At 63.5% G+C, this 9,499-nt stretch overlaps 1 protein-coding gene across 1 annotated transcript; it reads left to right on the top strand.

Moving 5' to 3' along the window:
• Positions 1-130: 130 nt before the first annotated feature.
• Positions 131-5,159, top strand: MNEG_0789 (putative lipoprotein; the record flags this gene model as incomplete). Its single annotated transcript, XM_014050725.1, has 9 exons — positions 131-929; positions 1,421-1,484; positions 1,665-2,176; positions 2,423-2,748; positions 3,198-3,296; positions 3,518-3,722; positions 3,975-4,041; positions 4,300-4,405; positions 4,782-5,159. 9 exons carry the CDS (start codon positions 131-133, stop codon positions 5,157-5,159), a joined length of 2,556 nt encoding a protein of 851 aa, XP_013906179.1.
• Between the last annotated feature and the right edge of the window lie 4,340 nt (positions 5,160-9,499).

Genomic DNA, 9,499 nt, shown 5'->3' with positions numbered 1-9,499 from the left:
GTCCTGCGCTCCTTCACCCATCGGCACACTATGCGGAACCGCCGATAAAGCCGCCGCACGGTCATGCAGCGCGGCGGGGCGCTGCGTGCGGGACGAAAGTCAAGAGACAGGGGATGCTTACAAGGCACGGATGGCTGCTGCATTACGTGCGGCGACCGCAGTGACAGTGGTGGCTTCCAAGAAGGCATCTCCCATCAACAAGCCAGAGGGTGCCACAGCGCACAGGCCAGCAGCCGCCGCAGGCCCCGCGACCGCGGCAGAGCGAGCATCCTGGGCGGCGCAGCGATATCAGCCGCCCGAGTCCCAGGACGCTACAACAGTGGCGCTGCTGCAGCTAATGTTGAAGCGCGAGCTGGCGGCACCAGCAGGACGCGGCGCCCAGGTCAACAGCTCGACCTCCAGCGGTGGCCAGGAGATAGCAGCAAGGGTGCTCAAAGCAGAGGCAAAACCGGTAGCACAGCGCCAGCGTGTCCCGGAGGGTGGCTATGGCAAGGTTGATGAAAGAGTGGACATCAGCGGGTGGCTGAGTCAAATACCATACGACTCGCTGTCTGTCACGGTTGACGCATCCACTGGTGCCCTCGGCCGCCGTGTCCCCGTCGACTTCCTCGGCACGAGTCATGAGTGGACCAACATCGGAGAGTACGCCAAGACCCCTCAGAGCCTTGCCGCATTCGCGCGCGTGTTCAAGCAGCTTGGCCCGAGCCCTATCATGCGCATCGGCGGCAACAGCCAGGAGAGCCTCAGGGCCGTGCCCCCACCAGCCACGTGGGAAGCTCTGAGGAAGCTGTCGGAAGCGACGAACGTGCGATTCCTCATTGGGCTCCCGCTGCGGTCTGGTGACATGCAGATAGCAAAGGGCATCGTTGAGGTGTCCAAGATCTACCTGGGAGGCTCCATTTTTGCATTTGCCCTGGGCAATGAGCCGGGTGAGTTTGGCTGTAGCGAATGGCCGTCTGCCCAGGTTGCGTGGGAATAGGCGTTTTTAATCACGGTTGTATCGTGTGTGTGTGTGTGTGTGTGTTTGTCTGTGTCTGCTTCACTCTCTCTTTGTGTGTTTGTGTGTGTGTGTCTGTTTGCATGTGCGTGTGTCTGTCTCTCCGTGTGTGGGTATCTCTCTCTCTCTCTCTCTCTCTCTCTCTCTCTCTCTCTCTCTCTCTCTCTCTCTCTCTCTCTCTCTCTCTTTCTCTGTATGTGTGTGTGTGCGTGCGCACACGCGCACGCGCGTGTGCGTGTGCGTGTGCGTGCGTGTGTGTGTGTGTGTGTATGTGTGTGTGTCGTTGTCATCAGCATCGAGGGCCTCTGATTTTCTGGGGAGCGGCCTGGCCAGCCCAAGTGCCCACGCGGGTATGCAGCAGCCAGTCTCGCCGGACGTCCTCAACATCCCATCCACCCCCCCCCCCTTGCCTCCGTCCCACAGACTTGTGGCCGCTGAGGCTGGGAGGCTTTGACAGGTTCAAAAGGTGGCACAAGGGTTTCAACAAGTGAGTTTGGCTGCAGGAGCAAGTTGCAGCCCAATCCGCAGCGCGCAGGGGCGGCTCCCTACTTGGTGCTGCATGTCGGTTGCACGCCAACGCACTGGCCTCCGCTGCATTAATTATGTAGATCACCTCCTCTCCTTGCCACACGCGCCACCTCGGGCCCTGCTCCGCTCCACTCCGCAGCTACGCTGCCCAATTCCATCGGACAGCCAGCGCCCTCAGCGGGTGCGACCCCGGACTCCAGCTGCCAGGCAACTTCACGTCCCCGCCCAAGCCCAAGCCTGGACCCAGGCCCAAGCCCGCAAGCGCATCGCCCGTCACCTCTCTGGCCCCTGCTCGGTCGTCGGGCATTGCTCCCTTTGTTGGCTTGCCCTGGCTGGCCAGGATGAACGGGGGCACCCCAGGCCGGCTGCCGCAGGCTCCTGGTGACAGGGATAACACTGGGATGGTGGATGTTGCCAGAAACGCCAGATCAGGCGGCGACATGCGGGGAGGGACCACGAACTATGTCGGAGAGCGGGGACCCTTGCCGGCAACTGCAGGGCCAGTAGCTGCTGCGGCAGCGAAGAGGGTGGCGGCGGTCAATCCAGCAGCAAGCGCCTCGTCCGCCGACGGGGCGGCCAGGCCTGTGGCAGCGCCAGCGGCTCAGCAGGCGGCGCAGGCGGGGGCGGCAAACCCGCTGTTCCCCTTCTTTGGTGAGAGGCGCAGGCCGGCAAGAAATGTCCATGCAGGCGTCAGCTATTGCGTTGTGTGGGACGGACTCGTGCAAACGTGTGCTTCAAGGGCCTTGCAGTCGCTTCCCTTGCTTCTCTTGACCTGACTGTGAGGTCAGGTCAAGCACCTGACTTGACCTCCATCGCGCGCAGAGCGCATGCTGGGGTCCTTCAAATTTGCAGCCAGTGTCACGCCCTTCTCACCCGCTCGCTCCCTGCCCATCCCAGGCTTTGGACGCCGCATGCACTCTGCAGCGGAGGCCGAAGCCGCAACCTCTGCGGACGCGGTCACCTTGGACGCGTCATACGCGGGCGATCAAGCTGAAGAGTCTGACTCATCTCTGACGGCGGACGCCGTCGACGCGACGGCAGCAGCAGCAGGCGCCGTGGTGTCCTCCGGATCGGCCCTGGGTGCAGCGGACGGGCGCGCAGGCGGCCGTGGACCTGCGTCAGGGGCGCGGGCGGTGTTCATCGGTCCGTCGTGGCACAACCTGGCGATAGCACCGACGTCGCTGGTGGCGCTGGCCAAGACAGGGTCATGCTACCTGAGAGAGGTGCGTTTTGTGGGCATCGCTGTGTGCGCATGCGCAGACGCATGCGTGCTCATGCACGTGTGCAGGTTTGCAATCACGGTCGAGAGAGTCAGACGCACGTCGAGAGATGGAGGGGGAGGGAAAGAGAAAAAGAGAGAGAGTGTGCATGTGTGTGTGCGTGTGGGGGGGGGGGCGCATGCGCACATGTGCATGCGCATGCACATGCGTGTGCGTACGTTAATCTGTGCGCATGTGTGCGTTCGCCTGCATGCGGCGTATTCAGGGAATGCTTGCGATTGCGTGTGTAGGCACAAACAGCGCGTTCACACAGAATGCCAGGAGTGCACGCTGCAATGGCCATCACCGGTGCGCAAATGTTGCATGCTCCCGAAGCTTTTGAAGTTCCATAACGTTTTCCCCCAACATCCCTTAACTTCCCCTAAATTTGAACACTACCCTCTCACCCGCAGCTGTCCGTGCACTACTACACCTATCTGGGCAAGAGCCCCAACCGCATGGCGTCCCTGCTGGATGAGGAGAAGCTGCGGGCAGCCATCAAGAAGTTCGGGGTGCTGCAGGCACGTTGTTGCACGGGCCACTGCGGGGTGCCCAATGGTTGCCTGAGCGTAGGCAAGGGCGTCCCTGCACCCGTGGCACCTCTCTGCTGGCCAGCAGCCTCGCCCCAGCGGCGGCGCGCTTGTCCCCAACACGATACACTGCACTCCGTAGCCCTGCAGCTGCTGATCCAGGCCGTACCTTTGCACTCCGTTTGCTCCTGCTTACATCGCAGAGAGCTGCCGCCCGTGGTGGCCTGGAGCTCCGTGTATCCGAAACGAACAGCGCTGTCGGCGGCGGCCGGCCCGGCGTGTCCGACGTGTTTGGCGCCGCGCTGTGGACAGCAGACACAACATTTGAATTCGCAAACGCGGGGGCCAGCGGCGTCAACATGCATTGGGGCGTCGGCGGCGATATTGGAAGGGGCGGCCCAAATTACGGTGAGCCCTCGCGCTGCGCCGTGCGGCTTCACTAGCGCGCATGCAAAGCGGCCATGCTGGAGTGGATGCAGCGCTTGCAGCCACACGGGTGGGCGGTCCAGCAGCCCAGAAACGGTAAGCGCTGGGGAACACACATCAAGGATGTGTAAAGCTGGCGAGATGATGTCCTCAGTTCCTGCTTTGTGGGCTGCTTGTGATATGCAGCCCCATCACGCACCCCAGCAAAACACCACCTTCAACCAAAACCTGCAGTGGGTGTCCAGACCAACTACCGGATGGGCAACCCTGACGAGCCCTACCCCTCCGTGCACGCCCCCTGGTGAGCGGTTAGCTAGCCACACAGCGCGCCGGGGACGGATGAACGGTAGCCCTGGCTTCACCTTTTGCTCTCTTCCTGGTGATTAACCAACCGGCGTCTTGCCTTTGTGCGTCTGCCTGTCCCTCAATGAGCGATTGGGCGGACCCCCCTGCCGTCAAAGCGTCTTCCCGCGCATCCCATCAGTGCTCACCCCACCCCCATTTGGGCTCATGCTTTAGTCTCCCGCCCTCCCCTCCCGTTTTATACGCGGATTCTCAGGTACGGCTACCTGCTGTTTCTTGAAGCCACCAGGGGCAACGACGTGCGCTTTGCAAAGGTCCGGCGCCACACAAAGGACGCCAGCCCTTGCGGCGACGACGTCAAGGTGCGGAACCTCGGCTTGAATTTTGTTGGCCAGCAGTTTCCAGGCCGTACTGGCGCCAGGTTCGTGCTGCGCTTCCTGCGCTTTGCTGTCAATGGAGCAGCTGCAATTGGAAGAGCAGCTTTGATCGGGCTCCAGCTGACCATGCGTCCACTCCCCAGACACCCAGCAGCTGCCGCACCCGCAGTTGGCCCGTTGATGCCAGGCACATTGCACGTTGCTCAAAGCCACCCTTCAAACATGAAGCTGCATCGGCCTTGCTTGTTCGGCCCTGGGGTGCTCCTCCATCGTCCCCAAAGCCGACAACGGCCCTGCATATGTCTGCCCTCTCTCAAGCCCCTTCCCCACTTTGGCCCCGCACCTTTTACGCATCCCGAAGATCTGGGCTTTGGTCGGCAGCCCCGGCGCCGACGGCTCATCGCCCGCCGCAAGCGCCGGCCGCGGCCGCTCCGTCCGCGTCGCGATCGTCAACAAAGACGCGGAGCGCGGCTGCCTGGTCGAGCTCGCGCTGCAGGGGGCGCGGCCTGGCGCGAAGGCGGAGGCCAGCTGGCTGAAGAACAAGGGCGGCCTTACGTCAGCGTGGGGCGTCACGTGGCGCGGGCAGACGTTTGCAGGCACTAGGGACGCGGTCCCGCGGAACGCGCGCAGCATCATCAACGTCGAGCCCTCAAGGTCGGCGGCCGGCGGCGCGCCGATCTACAGGATCAAGCTGCCGGCCGGCCAGGCGGTGCTGGTGGTGGCGCCTGCGCGGCAGTGAAGGCGCCTGCAGGGCGCGCAGCAGCGGAAACGGCGAGGGGCCGCACTCAGCACTGCGCGCTGCCCTGGCCCGCGCTGCGTTGGCGTGCAGGCAATTGGAGCAGGGTGCACATGCTGCCGAGCAGGTTTGCTGTCCCTTCGGTCTGGGCCCAGAGGGCAGGCTTAATGTGAGTGGACTGTCAAGATACGCACGTTTTTCGCTAACCATTTCAAAACAGGCAGGCTCCCTGGCAGCTTTTGCTTGCCTGGTCCCCTGCTTGACTATCAAGGATTTTATCTGTCATCCAAAAATACAAACGCACACACTGCGCCCCCCTTGTGCGGCTCGAATAATCCCTTTGAGCTGAGGTTTCCCTTGAGTTGAGGCCCACTGCAGGCTGCCACTGCCGCATCGGCAGGTAGGCCTCAAAAAAACCTTCGCAGGCTGGCTCCGGGGCGGCGGCGCCGCCAACCATTTGGCCGCGCCGCAAAATTCTGCATTGGTTGTGCGCCTCTGTTATTTGTGCATATCGTCCGGCAATTTGGTGAAGCTCCAGTGTGCGGAAGGCCCTGGGCCCAAGCCCTCAGGCCAGCCTGATAATGATGCTGATCCTTTGCAATTTGCAAGGACACAAACAACGCCCGCACGCGTGGGCCTGCCAGATGGCGAGTGAGCCGGTGGCTGTCGGTGCATCCTCTGACCTTTGAATCTGCAAGCACTCGCATAAAGAGGCCCTGGCCAGGTTCCACAGCATGTATTTAATTGATCCTTGACGCTTTTCTAATATTAAGGTCTTGTTTGTTCTTGATCATGTTGCTTTCTCACGTACGCTGCTCTATCTAGATGCGGCTTGCTGCGCCGAAGGCGCGGGCATGCACTGGCGCCGTTTCGCCCCACCTTTGTGCCGTGAACGCTGCGGGATCGGCCGTGGCAACGCAATGCTTGGATGGTCCCACCACCCACAAGCGCTTTCGTTGCGGAGTGCTCCCCTTGCCAGCGTGCCTGCAAGCGACCGGCGTCTTTGTGGCTGCTGGGCGCACCAACTTGAAAGCGCGAGTTATTGGTTGCTTCTTTGTCGATTTCCTCGGCCCACCAACATAGGCGCTGCCTTGCTGCATGTTTATAGACACTTATAACCGCCTCAGCATCAGTAAACCACGACTCCTTTCTTGATCAGGTGACCCAGACAGGAGCAGCTTGCGAAACCGACAAGCAGAGGGCCGCGTCGCCACTCAGGCTTGGCAGACCAGCCAGAATAGTGCACGACAGGAAGAGAAGCTGTCACGTGCGCCCCAGCCATGCCAATGATAGGGCAGGGTGAAAGCGGAGGCGCAACAGGGCGATGCAAGGCGCAGAGTGGTGGCGGCCATCAGGGTAACGCGTGGCGGCGGCATGTCGGTGCTTCAAAGTGCACGGCTCTCTAAAAAAACCAGAAACCAGCCAAACTAAAGAAGCCCCTTTGAGTACCGAGAAATGCGGTGGTGATGGCGTCACGCGCGCATGGGCCGCGCGCAGCAGCCGCGTTCGGGTTGCGAGGCGCTCGTTCACGCATGCAGTCAGCCTGCTGCCTGGGCACGCCCAGGCCAATTGCACCCTTCCCTACGTGCACATGCACCCCGAGCCCCGGCGCCCTGCGGCCCCGCATTCTTGCGGACAGCGCTGACTGGCATTAACATCATGCATAGCGGTCCTGCTGCCCACCAGGCAAAAAAGGTAGGAGATTAAATCGACGCCGTGTGCAGCGGGGCTGCCAGGGCCCCGTGAATGACCGCCCCAAAAACCCAGCTGCGCGCTCCTGCCTAGCGGACACGGCCCGGCGCAGCGGCCGCGCGCGACGCCGGAAAGCACGTCACGCCCGGCCACGCTGCCGGGGCCGCCGGCTGGCGGCTCACGAAGACGCGGCGGTGGCGCCGTCCAGCGATATGTGGCGGCTGTTCTGGCGCGAACCCCAGGTGCCGTCCTGCGAGGCTGCCTGCTGCTGGCCGCGCGGCCCGGCAAGAGCCGTCCTGGGCGCCGCCACTGAATGCTGCTGCTGCTGGTGCTGGTGACGCTGCTGCTGACCTGCTACGCCTGCTGCGCGGCCGCTGAATGTCCTCGGCACAGGGCCGCTGCACGGCGCCTCGCCCTCCTCCTCCAGTTCTAACTGCGGAGACAGGCCGCCCCTCTCAGGGTGATGGACGCCCGGAGACTGCTGAGGGCTGAGCCATCCCGTGTGCTGCTGGTGCTGGTGCTGGTGCTGCTGCTGCTGTGTTGAAGGCGGCGTCGGCGGGCCTAAGTGTGTTGGCTGGCCCTCCCGCGGCATCGACAGGAGCGGCAGAGGGGACGGCGTGGCCACGCGCAACTGCAACCCGCCGCCCGCGCTGCCGCCGCCAAGCGTGCTTCGGGGCGTGCCCGCGGCGCTGCTGGGTGCGCTGCCGCCAGCGGAGCTCGCGACGCCGCCATGAGGCTCGGGCTTGTAGCGTGGGTAGCCAGGGGAAGCTATCGAGAAGCCGATCGCCGGCACCGCGCTCGGCGGCACGAATATGGACTGCGGCCGCGGCGAGGGCAGCGGGCCGCTGAACGCGGCTGGCGCCGCCTTGGGCGTGGGAGGTGCCGACGACACCGCTGCGTCCTCTGGCTGCAAGCTTTCATCCAGGGGGGTGCCGTCTTGAGCGATACCGTTGGCCGCGGGTGCCTCGCCTTTCGGCAGGGGCGTGAGCTCTGTGATGATCTGGCACTGTATCGGATAGCCGTACACCGGCCGCTGGAAGCGCGGGTGGCACATGGAGCACGGCGCGATGCAGGGCAGGCAGCAGCAGATGGGCACTGTGCACAGCAGCGACCAGAAGCAGCACCATCCCGTGGCGGTCAGCTCCCAGCAGTGCCCCTGCGACGCGCGGCGGCGGGGCGCGGGGCGCCTCAGGGGTGCGGACTGGGGTGGATAGTGTGCCACGGGCGCGCACCACCGACACGACGAGTGTGTGCACACGTCGAGCTGCAGGCGGGTTGCGGCGGCGCCCAGCATACCGAACTTGACACGGCGCATGCACCACGCAATCGTGTTTTTCTCAATCGTGTGCACCCACCTCTTCCACGTCAAAGCGCAGCAGCACCTGCCCAGCCTCAGGGGGGTGCCGCGGAGGCAGCTGCGGGATCCCCGGGAAGGGCTCGGGCCCCGCGCTGCTCTTGATGATGTTGCGCTCTATGCTGCCCTCATCGCTGGAGCCGACGCTGGCGTCTTCGGGCGGCGTGGGTTCGCTCATGGCCTGTCCCGCAAGCGCGCCCCAGATGCTTGCGCAGCCAGCGGCTGCAGCGTTGCGCGCGGGTCCGGCGCGATACAGCGCCGCACCGCCAGCCCGTCAGCAAGTTTTTGACAGTGCCCTGTATGACGCAGCCCGTGATGGCGAAGCACACGGCTGTGGCTCACTTCAGCCAGGACGACGGGTTTGGATTTGGTCAAACAGTCTCTGTGTTGCTGCGATGAGTGACTCAATGTCAGGTGAATCAGCAGTTTTGATTAAGCTAACAGCATCAAGCGCTAGATCCTGACAGACACTAGCCAGGCCTGCCGTGTCCCACGCACCCGTAGCCTGCAGAGAGTGTGCTCAGTGCTTTGAGGGTCATAGACAGACGCTTTTTGAGATCTTGGCTTTGGGTGTTATATGCAAGCGCACCGTAGTACATGCGCCTCGTCTGCATGCGTGCTGTGATCATCTCGCTCAGCACGCGCGTACACAGGCTTTTTCAGCTGTAATTATGACTCAAACCAAGCAGATACGAGTATATGGCGACTGGCTTGAGCAGGAGCGGCTGGTCAGCATTCACGACGAAAGCCTGCGCGTGCCCGGCGTCGACACAGCCGTGCCAGGCGGCGACATTGTGCAGCACCCGCCTTGCAAGGCCCTAGACTACGCGTGCAGTGTCCTAGGATCACACAGTTGGGCTGGCTGCGATCTGGAGGGCCGCTTTGCTCTCTCACTGTTGCACACCCCCGGCTATGGCGGACCCCTGTGCGCAGTGGCATTCCAGACGGCCGCAGGCCGCGCGTCGGCGCTGCTGCTCGGGCCCTTGCTGGCCACGCGCGCCTGCGTCGAAAATCTGCATGTGCTCTGCGCATGCGAGGCCTGCGCCAGCACGCCGCTGCGCGCCGACGGCGGGGGCCCAACATGTGTACACAGCCTGCTCGCATGGCTCCGCCATGCAGACGCCCTTGCCTGGCGCGAGCTGCGCGCCGCCGCCTGGGCCTCCGCAGACGCCAATGACGAGCGGACCAACGCCGCCGCAGACGTCGAGCTGCGGCGCGCCGCCATCGCTCGTGCCTTTGTGTATGAGGAGCGGCAGTCCGGGCGGGGAGGACATGGCGGCGGTGACTCTGGAGGCGG

The sequence above is a fragment of the Monoraphidium neglectum genome (genome assembly GCF_000611645.1).
Source record: "Monoraphidium neglectum strain SAG 48.87 unplaced genomic scaffold scaffold00069, whole genome shotgun sequence".
Classification (NCBI taxonomy): domain Eukaryota; kingdom Viridiplantae; phylum Chlorophyta; class Chlorophyceae; order Sphaeropleales; family Selenastraceae; genus Monoraphidium; species Monoraphidium neglectum.
Note: the sequence above shows the minus strand (reverse complement) of the source record. Positions and strands in the feature narration are given on the sequence as shown.